General features: G+C 41.5%; 2 protein-coding genes across 8 annotated transcripts; one reads left to right on the top strand and one right to left on the bottom strand.

Moving 5' to 3' along the window:
• The first annotated feature begins 227 nt into the window (after nt 1-227).
• Nucleotides 228-7688, top strand: dnajc18 (DnaJ (Hsp40) homolog, subfamily C, member 18). Its single transcript, XM_031869259.1, has 8 exons — nt 228-1940; nt 2822-2990; nt 3123-3268; nt 3786-3992; nt 4077-4189; nt 4512-4621; nt 4701-4873; nt 5529-7688. The coding sequence occupies exons 1-8, from the start codon at nt 1814-1816 to the stop codon at nt 5651-5653; spliced, it is 1170 nt and encodes a 389-aa protein (XP_031725119.1). The 5' UTR covers nt 228-1813; the 3' UTR covers nt 5654-7688.
• Nucleotides 6399-19566, bottom strand: LOC116395387 (bromodomain-containing protein 8). Of its 7 annotated transcripts, none has more exons than XM_031869252.1 (20): nt 19160-19566; nt 18626-18722; nt 18063-18132; nt 17889-17938; nt 17624-17746; nt 17443-17523; nt 17224-17306; nt 16800-16942; nt 15548-15742; nt 14129-14219; nt 13636-13785; nt 12938-13098; nt 12209-12689; nt 12035-12078; nt 11642-11910; nt 11425-11517; nt 11245-11313; nt 10738-11020; nt 9285-9329; nt 6399-9012 (listed from the first exon to the last, which is right to left on the bottom strand). In XM_031869252.1, the coding sequence occupies exons 1-20, from the start codon at nt 19200-19202 to the stop codon at nt 8953-8955; spliced, it is 2631 nt and encodes an 876-aa protein (XP_031725112.1). In that variant the 5' UTR covers nt 19203-19566; the 3' UTR covers nt 6399-8952. The 7 variants fall into 7 exon arrangements, 6 of the variants coding, with proteins under 6 accessions (XP_031725112.1, XP_031725114.1, XP_031725115.1 ...); XM_031869254.1 differs by having other exon boundaries at nt 13636-13725; XM_031869251.1 differs by having other exon boundaries at nt 6400-9012; nt 13636-13797; nt 19160-19565.
• Nucleotides 19567-19936: the final 370 nt, after the last annotated feature.

Here is a 19936-nt window from a genome sequence, read left to right as displayed (position 1 = left end):
ATTTAATGGTAAAGGTATGTGAATTAAGGATGGACAGAATGTGATTTTTAACACAGCATCTATGGTATGGAACGCATCAATGCATGCAATTAAGTTCCTAATTGTTACGTGAGATTATAATTGTGATAGTTGTGTTTCAAATAGTAAACTTGAATTATTTTATTTTTGAATTACATTTGTAGTTTTATTTGTCTTGTTTTATACATTTTATAAATAGGCTTCCTTTGATTGTTTTTGTCCATTTTTTTATTATTATTATTGTTATTTATTACCACTGCATTTAATTTTATATTGATTTATTGTATGCAGAGATGCCCTTCTAAGGTGCGAAGCCTTGTGTTTATTTTTTTTCTGTTGTACTGATGTACAGAAAATGTTCAATAGTGTGAATGACTATAATCTCAGTGAAAAGCAACTTTCAGGCTGCCACAGCATGATAGCATGGTTTTCAGATGTAAATGAATCGGACACTAAGAAAATCACGTGTCGCACTTGCGTTTAACAGGAAACATTGTACTCTGGTTATATTTACTGCTGATATTATTATTGTTACAAATTAGCTTATGGTTATTTTCCTTCCTCTGTTTCTGGTTCTTGTATGGTCTACATGCATATTTCAACAAACAAATATAATGGATTTTATCTTGCAACATTTTTTATTATCTATGGAAATATGTTTTGGCATTTGACTTCCTAAATGATACACACATTGTAAGCATGCCCCTATGGGACAAATCACATTTTTTTACTCTTGAATAAAATATGCATGAACAAAAAATGTGTTGCATAGTTTCTAACTCACTGACGGATATATTAATGCTAATTGCAACTTTTACCGTGACTTACATCACGGTACAACCCCTCAGAACTAATTACATGCCTTACTTGTGTACAGTGTAGCCAACAAAGAATATTTACTACACTTAAGGTTTATTATAAAAGCATTACACTACAGTCTGTTACATCTAAATCTAATAGTTACAGAGACGTTTACAATTTGTCATTTTATGTAATGTTACCATAATCCATATTTGCTGAATGTGCAGTTTTATTGGTTGGTTAGATAAAAGGATCCATAACATACCTGTTATCTGCTCATTCTGCAACTGCAGTTAAAGGCAGAAATCGACCACTTGATGGATAAAAATAAAAATAAAAAAACACTTTTGTATTTAGCCCTCCCTCATTGGCACTTGAATGCACCACAAGTAAGTATGCCTTTAAATGAAAGACCTTGAATGCTGCAGCATCACTCTACACCTGCTGGGGTTTCTTGGTACCATTGGGTAATTGACAGGAAAAGCAATAGGAAGGACAAAATTGCCAAACTTGCAAACAAACAGACAACCAACAAGTAATCTCCCATGACTCAATACCAGGGCCTTATTTTCTACACAGGATATGACGTTCTGCCTCCACCTCCTGTCCATCACAGCTCAGGAGGTCCAGTTTAGTTCCACAGGGTGGCCCTTTAACACACCGCTAAGAAAAGCCCGACAGCATCTTTCAGACGCTTTGCTTTTAAAAATGGCCCAGCTGCAGACCTGTTTGCAGCCTGACATCAACCGCCATCGTCTGCAGATCGGATAATAGCGCGAAGGACTTTTTTTGAGTGACTGCAGGCTCGCGCCCGAGCTAACGTTACGCAGCTGTCTGAAACCGAAGCTAACCGGGTTGCTACCTAACGTTAGCTCTAACGGCTCGCTTTTTTTGTTTGTTTTTGCCATATGATATATTGACGCACATTGCACGGGGGACAGGCATCTAGAGACAGCGACCACCGGACCAGCGATACGACTCCCGTGACGGTAAAATGGTCAAAGAAGAGGCCGACCGGCTGATCGAGAAGGCGAAGCTGTGTTTACGGTCAGGACGGACGGATCGGGCGCTGCAGCTGCTCTATGAAGCCCAGAATATTTACCCCAGCACCCGGGCCAGAGGTAAAATAAGCTGACGCACATTCTGCAATGGCAGTCCTGACAGCCTAACGTTGGCCAACCAGCCAACGTACCCCTTTTTGTATGAACAGTCGGACATGTATTTCACAGATTTCACGTTGGGTGCAGTGAATTGCTATTTTTAGAAGCAGAGACAAACGCGAGCCTGCTAGCTTTAATACTTAATGTGTGTGTAGGCTGCATGCTGAGTTTAAGGGCTCTTAAGGGCTTCCTTGTCCCCTTTGCGGTTCACTCTGAGGCAGTGCTGTGTTTGGATCTGACTTTGCTTTATCTCGCACATCATAACAAGGATAAATGAGTTGCGGTAGATTATTACCTGGAGCTCCCTGAACACACCGTGCATGAGGCAGTTAAATGTCACAGGGTCCATTTTACAGCAGTATGCACATATAGTGCAAGGAGTGACTAACTTTTGATGTGCAGTGCACAGTTAATATCACTCTACTCGTGTGTGTATGTATATGTATGTATATATATATGTATATTTTAAATGCCTCCACATACATATAAGGAATCACTGAATGTTGAGTGTGAAATGTATGTGTATCAAATACTTAGGCCTTCAACTTCACTGGATCACCATCACTAAATAAGTTTTAGAAAAATGGTGTCCATCCCTCCATCAGAGTTTCTATGTTAATGAGCATTTAAGCTGTTCTGGAGGCCCTACTATAATACTTTTTAATTTGTCATTAACGTGTATGTTAATGGTCGACCATATACATTTTGATAGCCGCTAAACTTAATCCAATTTGTGATATTCACAGGTACCGATACCTATCGTGTTTCAGCTTTCTCCATCGGCTCTCCTCATTTCCACCTGACTTGTCAGCTGACCTCAGCCACTGTGTTCTTGTTTGCAGTGCTGATAGATGCTATAGTGAGGAACGGAGACTCCGCTGCTCCTCAAGCAAACCACGTCCCACCGCCGACCGGCTGGGGAGACGAGGACATCCGGAGCAATGAAACGAGTAACGTAGGTGGTGAGGAGAAGAAGAGCTACACCGAGGAGCAGCGGCAGGGTGTTCTCAGGTGACTCTCGACTCTTTGACGTGTGTTTTTCACTTTGTTACACAGCAACAGACCGACCACGGCAATAGTTCTGGTTTGTGTTTTGACATCCGTTTCGCTTTTTTTTATTTTAATTTTTTTTTTTTATTGCAGGATAAAGAATTGCAAGGACTTTTACGAAATCCTCGGTGTTACCAAAAATGCCTGCGAGGAAGATTTGAAGAAGGCGTACAGGAAGTTGGCCCTCAAGTTTCACCCCGACAAGAACTTTGCTCCAGGAGCCACGGATGCTTTCAAAGGTACAAGAACAAACCTGCTTTGTTTCCGTGAGACTGGGGACGATACCCTTTCATTGTCCGTTGTTATTGTATTTTTGTGGGACTGATTTTAGGACTGTTGTGAAGCACTACTCTCCTGATCCCACAAAGGGAATTGTTCTTCTTCTTCTCAGTTACCACCTCTCAGCAGAGTCGGAGGTCACGGTCGGTTCAGGAGCAGCCAGCGCCCTCATGTTTCTAGTGTCATGTTTAAACAAGCTTCAGCAGGGCAGAGGCTGTTAAAGTTTTCCTCAGTTTCAAAGTAATCCAGTGGTAGTTGTGAGTACATACATGGTACATATAGAGGAACCGCTAATAGCTAATTTAGCATAAGTGCATAAGTTTGCCAAAATATAAACAAATATAGACAAAAAAATAAACAGGGCTCAATTCCTCCAAAACTTAGGCCATGATTATCTACCTGTACTTTATTTTAAGGCGTATGTTCTGCCGACTTATTTAAATGCCACGACCGAATGTTTCCCTCCTCTCCCAACAGCAATAGGCAACGCATACGCAGTGCTGAGCAATCCGGAGAAGAGGCAGCAGTACGATCAATACGGAGATCAATCGGCAGCTGCGAACGCACCCCAACAGTCCAGCCACACCCGCCAAGGATACTACCGAAGCTTCAACAGGGACTTCGAGGCCGACATTTCCCCCGAGGAGCTCTTCAATATCTTCTTCGGAGGAAGATTTCCAACAGGTGGGTGTTACAGTTCAGGATTATGATCCACTGTGTTTATTGTGGACGTGTAGCGGCTAAAGAAGCGCGCGTGTCTCTCTGCAGGAAACATCCACGTGTACACCAACCAGGGAGCCTCCTACTCTCAGTTCTATCAGCCTCGTCGTCGACGCGCTTTTGAGAGGCGCGAGGAGGTGGTGGAGGAGAACCAGAGTCAGGTCAGTGACTCACAAAAACATGAAGACAAATCCCCGTTTAGCAATTACAGTATTATGTTGCTGTCTTCTATGGCTATGGTCTAATCATTAACAGGCACTGGAGAAATGCAGCTTTTTGGGGATGCATTTATAACATGGCTGCGACTTCCTAGTGACCGTTTCTCCATACTGATTCATTTTCATGTCATTCATTTACTTCCCTCATAACTGCCTTACTTGCTCCAAAGACACACTGTGCTGTTGTGGCGTGAATCAGTGCAGCCTACACGCCAGGATCATATGCGTTGTAATCTGTGCTGATTTATTTTTTATCTTCCCACAGAACACCTTCACAGCGCTGCTGCAGCTTCTCCCTGTGCTGGTGCTTATCCTCATATCAGTGTTTACTCAGATGATGGCCACTAACCCGCCCTACAGTCTCTTCTATAAGCCGTGAGTCTGTGGCGCCTCACAACAAGACGGCAGCATTTCCCTGAATACATTGTAATCATGTTTTTTGGGGGGTTTTCAGGGCCATGGGGCTGGTGGTGTCCAGGGAAACGCAGCACATGGGTGTACCGTACTATGTGGATAAAAGTTTTGAGAAGGAATACCGCGGAGCTGCGCTGGATGAACTAGAGAAAACTATTGAGAGCGACTATATCGAACACCTGCAGAACAGCTGCTGGAAGGAGAAACAGCAAAGTAAGCGTGCAGCTCATTGGGCTTAAACGGGGAGGTTTTTGTTTTTGCAGGTATCACTGATTTCGATAAAGCTAAAATCTTCATTTATATTAAATCTTTTTTATCATTTTCTAGCCAGAGCCTTAAAATCTCATTGCATCCTAGGAAAGGTGCAGTAATTTGGGAAATATCCTTAATTGCTTTCTGGCTGGATATTGTGTGATAACATTGCTGCTACTCTCATATCTGTACTTTAGATGTGAGGCTACGGTCAGCAGCTGGGAGCAGTAACTTTGAGTCTCCGCTGGTTGCCTGGCAACTAGTCCTACCTAAGACATACTCCGGCACACATCCCCGCATAGAATCGCAAAATTATGTTTTTCTACTGATTTTAAAAAATTTTGTGGGTCCGGGCTAGTTTTTTTTTTTTTTGTTTGTTTGTTTTCCCCTATCCGCTTCCAGTCTTTATGCTAAGCTAAGCTAAGCTACCTGGCTGCTGGCTGTAGCTTCATATTTACCATACAGACACGAGAGTGATATTGTTCATTTCATCCAACTCTCTGCCAGAAAGCTGATATGTATATTTCCCAAAAGTCGCACTATTCTTTTAAGTGCAAACAGCTGTTACAAACCACTGTGATGCGTCTTTCTTTTGGCGCTCTGTTCTCCTCTGCAGAGTCGGACTTGGCGAACCTCGGACAGCTGTACCGAGACGAGCGGCTGAAGCAGAAGGCCGAGTCAATGAGGCTGGACAACTGTGACAAACTGCACCGATTGGTTGGGCGTCAGAGAGGCAAATGAGGACCGCTTGAGAGGAGAACACGTTTCTTTACAGACTTTACAATAATGCATTTTATTAAAAGTGTGTGAATTTATCCAATCCGGCCACTTTGTAAAGAAATCTTTTAGGTACAGCGCAGTCGGTGGGAGATTATGCCACTGGAAACAATGTGCCTTCTCTCCTCTTCGATGGTAGGAAATAAGAGTTAGCATTGTTAGCTGCCCACCCTGGCTGTGGTGGCAGCAGCATGAAGTGCAGACTCTCTGTGGCAGTGTGTATGATGTCTCGGAGCCTTTAAACTTTCTTATAGAAATGGCATGACATAAGGGGTCTCCCTTTGGGGTTATGAAGGCAGTAGTATGTTCACTCATACACGTTCTATTCGTTTAGGTTTTGTAGCTTACCTCTATTTATTTTCTTTCATGTTTTTGTGTCCTTGCTGACATTTTAGGTGTTATTTAATAATCAATGGAGTGATTGTTGCCCGAGCATCTTGGCTCATCTTTTTTTCTTTTTTTTTTCCCCTGTAGGAAGTAATAAAATACAGTGACTAATATAGTCCTGTAGTCTTTGGACAAATCTTCTGAGAGCTTCTGTACTGTGAAATAACAGAGGACCTTTTTATTTATTATTACAACATTGACTAATCAGATTTACTGTGGTTGATCAGGCAATTTGTCCTCTGGGACTACAGCAATAGGAGGCACATGACGGTTCAATTCAACAAATCTTGACAACATTTTTCTGATTGCGTGTTTGTAAAAAGGTTGCACTTGCCAAAAAAATGAGCGGCCTCCTACTGCAGAGCTTCCTGCTGATCCTGCTGCTGGCAGAGGGGTTTATTACGCGGTCATTAATTAAGCTTCCACTCAGGAAGTCGTTCGGTACAGCTGCAGGCATGTGTTTGAGGTTTAGCAGTGAGAAATGACTGTTGTGTGTTGCAGAAAGTTTTCGAAGAAGTCGCTTTTAATTTGTCAAAAGCGAAGAGCCCATTCACAGTCCTATTTGGCCCATGTGTTATAAATGTTGTATAAATTCTGTACCTGTTTTCATTCATACTGATGTTTTATAAAGAATAATAATTTTTGTTCTCATCTCCAACAGAATGATCACTTTTAATCGGACGCTAACCTTGTGGAGGTGTTAACTTTAACTCTTTAACCACAGATGATTCAAACCCTAAACAGACACTGGTACTTGTTTCTGTGCGCCAAGACTGCCTCAGCTGTTCTCGTACGATATTCAGGTTCTTCTCGAGCACTTTTAAGTTAAAGTTCAATCCTGTTCCTATTGTTGCTGTTGCATGCATCCCAGTGAGCGAGAGAGAGAGAGAGTGTGTGTTATTAGTTACGTATTTATTTTTCAGCAACCACATCTTCGTGACTACTGACACAGTAAATGTTAATTGACTAGAATATTCAGGTCCACACTGTAACTCAAAACATGTAAAAACCTTGACTGTGATACGCACAAATCAGGGGGTCGTAGTACATCTGAGCAACGCTGCAGAATTCAGTTTTCAGCCAAATATACCTGAAAATAAAAGATGTAATCAGAGTATGTCTTGGCCCGTCTGATTTGTTCATTTATGATTTGGTGGTGGTTTGACTCTTGAGTGCTTCGTTTGTTTGGTCACATCATTAGAAGACTACACATTATCCTACTGACGGTATAACAATCAGTCTCTTTATTTCAAGGTGATCGGGCAGCGAGACTGAGAATGACGGCAAATATTTATATTTGAAAAGGTAAAAATTATGTAAAATATAAATCGCAAAGAAGCTGAAACAAACACATCTACTGTGTCTGAACCTCTCACTGCTGTCTGTGGGGAAAAACATCACAACAAGTGGCCAAAAGGCTTTAATGTTTCTGTACATTTGCACCTTCATCTGTCCAATTACTTTCTCGGAACATGAGGTTTGACTTGCCGCATGTACAACTTGAGATCGTATCACACTTTCTTTCTGTTTGACTCTAAATACGAGCTGTGAAACTAATATCCGTTGAAGCCGGTTACAGATGTCTGGATTTAACAGACATGGAAAAGCCTTTGTTTACATAAGTCAGTGGACATGGTCATAGTGAAAACATGAACACGATGTATTTGCATGCTCAACACAAATGAGCAAGTAGACAACAGCAACAGTATGGCATCTTGTACATGAGTTGGCTTTGACTCGATAAAAGCTTTAAATACATTGGATTGATTTCGGCCAATTTACATAACACTGAACTAATGACATTGCTACGGAACAGGTTCTTGGAAACACAACACTGTGTAACTTATTTATAATGGAATGCTACTCTTTGCTGCTTTTTGCCATGTGGCCACTGCTGCTTGAGCTGATCCTTATAAAGTCTGCATGCTGTTCCCTACTGACACACAGCGCACTAAACATCAATGTCATGAATTAGGCAAGGCAGACTTTTAAATACAAAAAAAAAAGAAGGATATCAAATGCTAACGATTTATATTTTCCCACTGGAAGTCACTAATTTCGATTGGACGGCTCTTAAACAGCAAGGCTTCAGCAAACTGTAATGCTGTGTCGCTGCTGTGGCGTGTTGTGTGTTGGAATCGTGGAAAACGTTAATGCCAATTCAAGCTTAACATAGTGGAATGAGGGTATTTTATGAAGTTTTATTGTTTATTTTAAAGTCCACAAAACATTTTGATAACGGGACGTTTTCTCAAAAATATTGAAAATGACACAGAATATGCATGTTGATACTGTTTCACTGGAAGTGCACTCTTAATAAAATCAATTCATCACAAAAAAAATACAGCCATATTTAAAAATTATCAGAGTTTTTTTAAATAAGTAAACTAAAAAGAAATTCAAATGATTTGAAATTAGCATGTGCCCCTCACCCCCTAGCTAAGTGAGACTCTTTGGCCTCTGGGTTTACATTGTATCACCAACATGGTATGTTTAAAACCAACCACACTAATCTGAAGTAAAACCAGGTCTGTAGGCTAGGAGTAACTTTTATCTTCATTTACAATACAACCTGATGTAATTCAGAGCAGGCTAATTCTAAGTGATCTGCAGCTACGTCTATGAAAGGTTTGACCTGCCCCATTGTAATCTGGGATTATACCGTTTATAATCCATGTCTGTATGGCTGTCTCAGAGGAAATGAGCTTCTCCATATTACAGTCTATCCATTTCACCTGGAGTGCAAATAAAGGTTACGCTGCATTTCTATGCAGAGTGGGAATCTGTGCAACTGACAGGATAAATTCAGCCTTGTGGTTTCACGTCTTTCAATTCAACCCTGGAACACTATTGGATAAAATTGTCATACTGGATGTTCATTTCTTCATCTTGATGTCAGCTTCTATGGCACAACGGCGCCCCCTGGTGCCTCCATCCTGCAGTCAAAGAGAGGAAGAAAAACAACTATTAGACCGCGTGCCTTCACTCATGTGCGACAGAAGCCACACCAGTGTTTCACTGTTCAAACAAGTTGATCTTCAAGATGTTTGAGTCACAAATGTCAGCCAAATACCATGTTTGCTGAGCTCTATATGAATGAGTTATTCCTTTGTTATGATTATACAACAGCTAGTTTTTCTTGTCTGCTTCAGGAAAAAAAAGACAAGAAAGTAAGGGACAGTTTATAGACTGTAGGATGGGTACTTACAAACAGAGAAAGAAGGAAGGCAGGAGAGGACATGGAGACAGTGTCCTGTAAGAGGAAAATGATGCATATCAGCGCTGGGACACAAAAGTGCATTGAAAGCCTCAAGAGGAAGCAAAATAATGGCAACAAATATACAGAACAGGATATATTCAGCAGAAGGAAAGGTTGAAATAAGCTTTAACAGAATATATAACTATATAGAGGTATATCATCATGTGGCCATTTCAAATGTTTACTATTTATTTCCTCGCTGCACTGCAATTGCACTACTTATCCACATCAGATATATTTAAAAAGTACATGCCAGCATGTCAAGCTCATTAGCTAAATACAACACATACATACAGTGTATACTTGTCAACCATTTTTCAAAGCACAGCATGATGTTTTACAATCATCTCCTACCTTCCAGCCAACTTCTGGTTCTAGTTCACATCAGAACGCTATAAAACATCAACATTCAGCACTTACAACTCAGGTCATTTGTCATGAAAGTATGATTCTCCTGCAGCTTCTTCAACAGCCAACTAGATGCTTAGGTCACAATGGAAGGAATGTGAAAAAGAACTCTAACTCTGACTAACTGGAAAATCTTCTTTATTTCACCAACACGTTTTTCCGGCACAGGTTGAAAACACTAAAAATGTTGTTTTGTCAAAGCTACGTTATTTGGGCATGGTAACGTAGCTGCAATGTAGTTGTTTTGAAAATGCTTTGTTTCTGTAATCATGTACAAATCTCCAACGTAAACATCAGCAGTTCTTCTCTCAGTCACATTCTCATCAACATCAATAATGCAAATAAAGGACTAAATATGAATTGTGATTCATCGGGTCAATTATCCGCCAGTTCATGTTCATACCGTCGTGTAATTAATGGTAAACAATAGCTTTCTTGAAGGTGGAATATCAATGAATAAAACCTACTGTATGCTTTGGTAAATAGTTGTCAGTAATAGTCTTTACATTATTGCATTATTACATTATTGCCTACCATTTTCCAAAGCATAGATGTTATGTTCTAAAACAAATGTATTGCTTTCCAGTCAACCATTGGTTTGAAACTTGTTTGAGATTCATAGAGTAATCCCCACAGTGAGCAACGTATTGTCTTTTTATAGCGATAGCAATGATGTAACGCATTCAAAGATAAGGTGTTGCATTCGTTAACTGACGTCTGAGAAGTCAGAGCCATAAGATGAACAATAAACAACTTGTGACATTGGTTGATTTTTAGCATGAAACAAAACAAAAGTGGACTTTTTGACAAAAACATACGAAGTCTCTGTAAGTTGATTGTGATAGCATTTGAAACCAATGGCTACCTGGAAGGATATCACTCTAAAAACTATTATCATGCTTTGGAAAATGCCAGGCACATCTACTCAGCCTGTTGTCTCACCCTTGTCTCTTCTTCTGTACTCTCTGCTTTTGTCAAAATTCTAGTGAAGCACCTTGTCAGTAGAGTCCTGTTTGCGTGTGCTCTCACGGCCCCTCAGGCTTTTGGCGCTGATACCAGACTCTGAGGTCTCCATGATGAGCTGGGTAGCCAGAAACTGCTGGATCTGCTCCAGGACATCACGCTGCATCTCCAGAGCCATGTGGTACACGTCATGATCCAGGCTGTTGTACATGACCGCATTCTGAAACATCAGCATGATGTCCCTCTGGAACTCAGCGGTGTTCCGTATCAAACCGGTCTCAATGCTCTTTTTTATGGCGGCAAGGTCCATGGGCCTATAGAAGTGAAGAGCAAAGAGGGGGTTAGAGTGGCGTTCAATGTCAACAATCCAATGCCATCCAGCAAAGGTTGTTTTTCTTAGTGCCTGAACAGTTTACTATTGTGTGATGTAAGATTTTTCACTCTGCACGAGCAATATGAGAAGTAACCACAATAACATCTATAAGTGAATTGAAAATAGGCTTAAAATATGACCAGAGCAGACATGTCCTGTGCTTACCTCTGCACAATACTGTGGTACCCAGGTGCAATTTCATCAGTTACTGGCTGCAGGAAGACATTTGCATACCTACAACAGATTTACATAAATCACATCTGTTTCAGAAATGATACAACATATTCCATATTTGAGAGGCTGATCATCAGGGGCTAGCGTTACTGTTGAGAGTCATAATCTGACCTGTGATTGGCCGCTGCACGCCACACCAGCATAATGGCTTTCTTCCAGATCTTGTGAGCCTGTAGAGCTTCATGGTCCTCACTGCACACAGAACTGCACAACAACGGTGTGTGTGGAAGGTACACAAACAGATAGGTCATCATTATCAAGCAGAACCTGATCTGCAGCATGACGCAGCAAGAAATTGCCTGAGTGTGCAAGTTTGCGTTTCACTCACAACAGTGACGAGGAGGGGCTGCTGGGGATGGAGTCTGCGGTCGTGTGGAGCTGTAGTGACGAGGAGGCCGTGTGGAGGCTGTAACCGTCCTCACTCTCGCTGGCTGCAGGCTCTAGCTCCATCTCGCCGTCTGGCTCCGACAAGAATCCCTCCACCCCATCGGCCTCTTCGTCTCCACACACTTCTGGCCCATTGAGCTGCCGGTACACTTTATTTCCTGAGGCATTCTCTCCTCCCCCAACACTTATTCCATCCTCCGCTTTCATCCCCTGCAAAGACGGAGAAAGATGCCGATATTGAAACAGAGCTTACAGTGCAGGAATACTGTGGAACTACGCACTCTGCATTTCATTACAAGCAACATGTTCCCTTTGTCCTCGTTGGGTGATATACCTTGGGGGGCCTTTCTGTCAGTGGGCTCTCTTCTAATACTGAGTCTGCCAAGATAATAAAGATAGTAAAGATGAATAATAAGAAGGAAATGGTTATGCAAAATGCATAGTTGCATGCCAACTGCATGTTCTGAACCAAGTGAATACTAGTATTGATGCATATAGGTGTGCATACCTCCATGGGGTTTTTCAGGTCTTTGCTGTGCCCACTTCTCACTTTCACATTTTAGAGTAACATCCAATGAAATTTGGCTTTTCTGGTGCGCCAACACTCCAGTCTCTCTCATTGCCTCAGGGTGTGGAGGTGCTCCAGTGTGGCAGTGCTCCAAACTCTTTGAGCTGCGTGAGGATGAGGAGGTGTGAGGAAGGCCCCTTAGTCCCTTGGGGAATGCTGCCAAACCGCAATCTTGACTGTTGCACAGAGAGGAGAGTGAAGCTGAAGTCCCACCCTGAACTTCTAACACTTCTGTCTTCCTCTCCGGGCTACTGTGAAGAGACAAGGACTGTTGGACCCCTGTGGGCACTGCGGGATGAGACTCATGGGGCTGGAGAGGCCCAGGCTCCCAGGCACCAGACAAAGCATGGCCGTTCTCCTCACACAGTGACAGCGCAGCCTCAACTGCAGCTGCATCCAAAGCCTCTGCAGTCACATCTGTCTGCAGAAGAAGAGATATGACTCTTGATCTTAAAGAAGAATTGAGCTATTGAACTCATTTTTTCATAGTTTGCCACGTCCTGTCTGCCAAATCTCAGAAGTGATGTTGGTGAGTTAACTATTGTCATAACTCACTAGATTGATGACCAAAATGTAAAGAAAAAAACCACATTGTAAAATAACGTTTAAAACCTCAAGCAGGCATTATTTATCACAAACAATGCCGTGAAAATGTGTGGGACTTTTCACCTTGTCCTCAATGATGGCGATAATGTCCCCCACTGTCTTCAGGTCCAGCTCACCCACCATGTAGGACACAGTCACATCCTCCTCACTGAGCTCAGCCACCTTATCCCCTGCAGAGATAGGCTGGCATCCGGGGGGCAAAGACGGCACCATCACATCCACCTCTGCACACAAACAACAACCGATTTTCAACTACAATTTTAAATTAGCAGGAGCAGTTTGTAAAAACACAGATTTTTCTATTTCTACTTCACAGAATACCTAGCTCAAGCTTTATCATTTGCTTGTATTTAAATATGAACCACAATGAATCTCTTGTTTACTTTTATCTTTGTTAACCTTGACCAAGAAATTGAGATACCTTTAGATATTAACAATACATTAAGTAGTGTATACATAAGATACAAAAGGTCTGAGTATAGTTGACGTTTTTTGTATCACAAGTATGTTTTTCCTCCAATGTATACAATTGTGTACATGACACATGATAATACAATGAGACTTGTGATATCTCAGTTTTGCTCTGACATTGCACAATAAATGAACCCTTAAGTCTACTTTTGCAATTGAATGACTACAGTTAACAATCTTAGGTCTAACATTAAATTATTCTCAAGCTACAAAGAATATGACATCAAGGATGCAAGGAGGTTTTAGCGTGTGGATTGAGCTCTGAGTGGTCTGGGTCAAAGCAGACAGACCTGTATTTGCTGAGGCAGTAGAGTCAACAGACACAGGAGTGGCAGCAGAGAGAGGAGCACTGGAGGCTGAGTCTGCACTGACCATGAAACCTAACGGGGCAGAAAACTGGGTGGGACCTGCCTCCAGGAGACGCGACAACATCGGGGCACCTGCCATGCAAGCTTTCATAAACATGAACACACAAAGTGCAGAAGTGCAGACAAAGGAGCGGAGGCTTTCAGTTAGCCAATGTATGAGCAAACAGCTTAGACGACAGTAGCACTTTTATATAGAAAGCACACATCCATTTAGGAGTCAAGGAGAAAAGCTAACAAATATAAAACAGCTTCCTACATAGTTCTTTTGTGCCAAAGGGGATTCTACTAAATACCATCTTGATTTAGATGAAATCTTATTTCAATCAAATATTTTGTGAGATGTTCTTTTCTTTAACTTTGACATAAAATCAGTGTAAAGAACATCATGAACACAAATCAAACACTGCATCTGTACCTGTTGCCTGAGTGAGAGGTTGGCTAGGTGGAGCCAGCTGCAAGTCATGTACTCCTGTCATATTAGCAGTGGTCACGTCCCCCTCCCCAATCTGGGATGTAAACGCATACATGCATGTCAAACATTTTACCAGTTCTCTTGTACATAAAGTGCACATCAAGTATACTACATATTTTTTTAGAAATAATACAAATTTATAGCTGAATGTCTTGATATTTCTAGAATTTGATTGGAATCCCTGTGCAAATATTTATACAAAGAGCCCTAAAGGCAGCACTGCATGTCAGAGCAGCAATGTTACCAGAGGAATGTGAGGAGGCAAAGAGCTACTAAAGGATCAACTTATGCTGACACAATGGGATTTCACATGAGCACACTTGGCTTCATAAAAAATGGAAATAAGAAAAAAAAAACAGCTGGACAATTCCAGGAGGTAACTGTCCAGCAACCATTCCAGAAGAACCTCGGCAGGGACTGGCTGAACGACAGCTCCTTGGCTGCAGTGCGAAGTCATGCCACGCGGAACTCACTGATGACATCTGACAAAAAGCTTGGAGGTAAAAAAAAAAGTAAATAACAGCAAACTGGAAGCAAAAGCAGGTTTGCATGTTTGCAAAAAGGCGCCTGAGAGTAAGAGGCAAAACATTCAGTGGTGCATTAAAACCAACCGTTGAACTCTTCAGCTACAGTGCAGAGAGACATGACACAAACCAACACAGTTAGAGCATTAAAAAACAAATGCAAAATATATTTAGTGATGTGTTAACTCTCAAATGATACACACATTTTATTTTTTTTCAAGTCAAATCATTTCAAGAAAGCAAAACAAAATGATTTCCTGACTAAATGTACTGTTTCAGTTGCACAGCCTCTGAGACCTTTAAGGATAGAAGGAACTGTTTTCCAAAAACAGTAAAAGTTGTTTCCAAAAACAGTAAACTTGTTAATGCTTCAGATAGAAGTAATAACAGGACAAAAAACATATTCAGCACACAGCAATGGTCTTAAACAGGACTACAAATGACCTCGTGTAGCCAATGACAACACCTGAACATCGTTCAAAAAGGAGTGGAATTAACTGAAGACAGTTGTTCGCATAAGCACCCCATCCAACTTTACCAATCTACGGACACTGAGATGTCCTGAGGTGAAAACAGACTCTGTGTTTAAAAAAAATAACACATTACAATGCAATACATTTGCAAAAAAAATGACTAAAGGCGTTATGCAACTGGCAAAACAAACCACAACTTCCAAAACCACGGGGGAAAAAAAAGAAAAGCAAAATGATTAAATCGTTCCCAAACGCAGAGTAACTCTACAAAGAATGAGATGAAGATGGGGTGCCCTGCAGACTTGAACATGTTAATTAGAGAGCTTGGCACTGTTGGCATAACACAGTAAGTCCCCTCCACATACCAGTCTGGAATTTGTGGCCAAGATACTGCCTTTCTTCAGTAACTCTGACAGGAGTGGAGATGGTGGGGGTGTGGCTTTCAGGCCCAGGAGGAGCTTCTTTTGGGTGGGATCGTCCAGAAGTGACCCGGGGCTGATGTCATCACTTCCTGGTCCAGAAGACTCAGCAATTGTCATTAATCTGGCTGATCCTGAAGTCTGGAGACAGAGAGATACAAACGTGACGTCACATTTCCATACCAATCGAAGCATGCTTTCATTGATCAACTCGGATTGAGTGTGGGAATGGTCAAAAATATTACACTCTTTTGTGATATATAATTCTATTCTGTTATTATTATAAAGTCATATTTTAACTGTTTCTATACCTTATAGCAGTGATGGCAAGTTACTTCAGTTAAAAATATGCAGCATATTATATGTATAATATTTATTATGTCTTTAACCAGCACAAACTGATTCGTTTTCAGCATTCTTGAGAGAAATACAGATTAAGAAATTAATATTTTTTATTTATTTATTGGTATATTTGATGAGGGACAGTGCACATTAATAACAACATTTCTGTAAATGCGCCAGAGTTAGCCAAAAGGCTATTTTTCATCTGTAGACCCAAGAGGCAGATGTTACAAAATAAACCTAAAAACAGAATGTAAGATTACATTTGAAAGGTTATACAATATTGACGCTTTACAATGCGTGCACAAACAATGAAAAAAGTGAGAATATTAATATATGTAGTGTCATCATTCAGGAGACTCTTATACATTGTCAAGTACTAACAAGACATGCAACACAGAGGCCCTCAAAGTCAACATGCACAAAGCAAATACAATGAGGGATAACTATGTTAAAATAGGAACATGGACTAAAGACAATATTATGCTGCAATTGTTAGACACTAAAAAACACAAAAACATAAAAGCATGCAGAGTATGTGAAATACATAAATCAGTCAGACACAGCTAAACAACAATAAAAGAGATGCATGCAGGTCGATGAGGGTCGACCGGCAAATTCAAGACAGACAGACAACAGACAGGTCGAGGGAAAGTTCAACACGGACAGAGGTGCAGAGCTGGGTACTAACTAACCATTTCTTTAATTGAGCTTTAAATTAACTGTACGTTTAGCATTACACATTAGCGTTACACCTTAAACAATACCGGCAAACGTTTCTAAATGTCTCACGCACAAATATGATAATTGAAAAGCAGGGCAAAGCTTGAATGCTTTTGAACCTACGGTGACTTACATTCTTTGTCAACGCAAGATCCAGCGTCAAACACTCGAGTGGGTCACCCGGTGAGAACTCCTGGCTCGGGGAGCTGCAGCCTGCGGGCGATTGTGTGGTGACGCCGGGCTCTCGCTTAGATGTGTTCTTTGCTACCTGTCTGGCTGGAAGAGGGAGGGGCAGCATAGAGAGGATTACTTCATCAGTCACACAAAAGCAGATGTTCAATTTCATTTTTTGCCCCCCCCCACACAAGAAAAATGTGCCATGGCTATCCTTCTTCTGCATGCTAGCAGCATGGCTCTAATGGCCATGGTGAATTAAAAAAAACCTGAGGCTGTTTCAACTGCACAATTTTACTTAATATCTATGGAGAATCATTAACATTACAAAATATAATTCTACATTGATGTCGTGTGTCTCCCCCCAAAAAATAAATACCCACTAAAAGTGAAGGAGATACCCTGATAAGCAGCATTTGTGTTTTTTCTTTTCAACTCTGCTTCCTTCTGCTCCAGTTTCTTCTTCCTGACACATAAGATACACACATATGTATTTTGCTTGTTAGTAGGCAAGAGTCTAATGTCCAAGCTTTACAAACATGAAAAGAGATGTACTGTGTGATTGTTGAAACAGGACAGATAGAAAGCGTGTTGCTTCTTACTGCAGAATGTCTGCCCATAACTCTTCTAGTTTGGAATCTAGACGTCCTGCTTGAATCAGTTCAGCTTCTCTCTTCAGCTTCCTACGAAAACAGCATCAACCAATCTCATTGATCTTAACTCCTGAGATGTTTGCACGACGACAGTGATGTCTTCTTGCTGTTAAAAGTTAAACTTGTATACCTGTGCTTCTCCTGTGTTTCTTTGATCAGCTTTTTTAGTGCATCAATCCTGTCGGCTGTCAGCCTACGGACTATCACATCCTCCACTGTCTCCACCACTTCACCTCTCTCGCCGCGCTTCCGCCTGAAGGCAACAAATGCACTGTTAGTTCAAGACATGGCATAGACTGTCAATGCACGTGTCGAACAGTACAAAGCTACGTAATCTATTTGAGCTTGCGAGTCTACAAAAGCAGGCTCGAGGTAAAAGTCACTTAGGCACTCACTTTGGGGCCTCTGTTGTTTCCAGGAGCTCAGAGTACTTGGAGGCACAGTGCTGCGAAGAGCCAAAGAAGAAGAAAGAACAGCTTTGTGACGGGACAAAATAAAATGTGGCAAAAGTACTGCAGAGGTCACGAATTTGGTCATTGCGGGAGAGCGAGCTCGGATTTTTGTCACACCTTTTGAGAGAACCAGTCAGGTGGTCGGCCGGGTTCTGCAAATGGTTTGATGGCTCGACTGACAGACACCCTGTTGAGATGAAGAAATGTTGTAAGATGATATGAAATACACATTCAAGTCCAAAACAGGCTACTATTTCTATCTTGTTTTATTGTAGTCTTAAAACATTTTTATTTTCTTCTTCCAAGTATTAATTCTTATACATCTATTTTGTCCATTTGTTTATTATTACTATTTTTTGGAAGTATTTCAGTTGTAAATTCATGCAAAATGTATGCTAAATCAAGGCCAGCATGGACTGCGCAACACCATGGACAGTATGGCAGCTAAAGACAAGGTTAGTTCATCTCATTTGCATCACTTTGGACTGTGAGAGAAAACAACAGCAACCATAACTTCAAGCACACCTGAGGGGCCCCCCATATTGACAATACATAACCTTAAAAGGTCAAATGAAAAGTGTCTATGCATGGTTATATCATAGACCACTGACACACAACAAAGAAGCATTGGCACTGGTTTTAGCCTAAAGGGGCCATAATAGAGCAGCAGTACAGTATACCAGTTCTGGTCTCCACTCTTCATGACAGATGTGGCCAAACACAGCTTCTCCCTCACCGACCATGGCTCTGTTGGTCCGATGACAAGTAGCTTGTGTTCTGCAGATGTGGAGGAAAAATGGACACAAACACGATACGTGCTTTATATGGTTCATGTTTATTAACTGCGTTCCTGCTGTAGTTCTCAGGCCTGGTATGGGCACTACAATTAATCTCTTGAAGCTGGGCTTCATTTCTATGCTACCTAAAACCTGCCCCACCATGCAGTCCGCACGCGACTGCTTTGGAATCAGCGTGCAAAAAAAAAAAAAAAAAAAAAAAAAAGCACATCGATAATACTTGTGATTGTAACAGGAGCCAGCATCAGTGTCCACAGAGCTGTCAGCTGTCTAATGCCAGCGGTTAAACCTTGCAGGCTGCAGGAGCGGAGGGTGCCGTGCAAGGAAGTTCGCGGTGATAACATCAACAGCACGGACACACACTCTCCGCTAACGGATAGCATGCATTGACATTTTCTATGAGCCGACGTTACTCACTTCCAACCCCGTTTGCCATCTTCCTGTCATCCCGACATCCCATACATCTCGGCGGATGGAAGCCCGGCAATAAACACGACAGTGGCGAGATCCGCACACGACATGCATCAAATGATGGACGTCAACATCAATGCATGTTACGTTTACGGGGCTCTGTTGAGGCTTCCACGGTTTTTTTTTTTCCTTTCTAACGTTAGCTCAAATGCTACTCTCTGGAAGGAGTCGAAACAAAGCGGTTTTGAGTCCGCGTTGGTCTCTACGGAGTGTGTGCTACCCAAGAAAGCGGCCATGCGAGGAAATGTAGCTTACTGTAACGTTATTTATCGTTGTGGCTCTGGAAGTGTTCGTACACGCCCACCACAGGAGCGTAATGAGGGAAAGGGAGCTTTTTCTCTCAGCTAAATCACTTGTTCCAGAGTTTCATACAAAGATGCCCCCTTTCGTGTTGCTGTAGAATAACAAGAGTAATCATAATACGTGCAGAAAACCATTTATCTTTGAGCCTAAACATGTAGAGGGTTATATGATGCCACTGTAGTGAAAACCTGGAACCAGTAAGTGTTCATACTTTGCCAGTTATGACTCATATCTTGACTTTTCAATGCAAGATTTAAAAAAAAAAAGAATCCAAAAAAAAACAACCAGAAGCTTAATATTTCCAGTAACCACCTGTAAATGCTGTTCTGTGGGCTTTGTCATATAATACAGACGAGGCTGTCACACTTTGAGCAGCAGGAGCAACAGACTAGAAAAACTGGTTTACAGCTCATATGATGC

Source organism: Anarrhichthys ocellatus, unplaced genomic scaffold (assembly GCF_004355925.1).
Source record: "Anarrhichthys ocellatus isolate YVR2014 unplaced genomic scaffold, GSC_Weel_1.0 scaffold46, whole genome shotgun sequence".
Classification (NCBI taxonomy): domain Eukaryota; kingdom Metazoa; phylum Chordata; class Actinopteri; order Perciformes; family Anarhichadidae; genus Anarrhichthys; species Anarrhichthys ocellatus.
The sequence above is the reverse complement of the archived record's forward strand: the minus strand, read 5'-3'. Positions and strand labels throughout refer to the sequence as shown.

Excerpts from the sequence above, each read along its gene's own strand:
- LOC116395387 (XM_031869251.1), bottom strand. The coding sequence starts at position 19,202 with ATGGGATGTCGGGATGACAGGAAGATGGCAAACGGGGTTGGAA. Across the intron at positions 17,307-17,442 it reads TTATGGGCAGACATTCTGCA|GAAGAAGAAACTGGAGCAGA; the intron begins GTAAGAAGCAAC and ends CTTATGTGTCAG. Across the intron at positions 16,943-17,223 it reads GGGTATCTCCTTCACTTTTA|CCAGACAGGTAGCAAAGAAC; the intron begins GTGGGTATTTAT and ends TCCCTCTTCCAG.
- dnajc18 (XM_031869259.1), top strand. The coding sequence starts at position 1,814 with ATGGTCAAAGAAGAGGCCGACCGGCTGATCGAGAAGGCGAAGCTGTGT. Across the intron at positions 2,991-3,122 it reads CAGCGGCAGGGTGTTCTCAG|GATAAAGAATTGCAAGGACT; the intron begins GTGACTCTCGAC and ends TTTTTATTGCAG. Across the intron at positions 3,269-3,785 it reads AGCCACGGATGCTTTCAAAG|CAATAGGCAACGCATACGCA; the intron begins GTACAAGAACAA and ends CTCTCCCAACAG.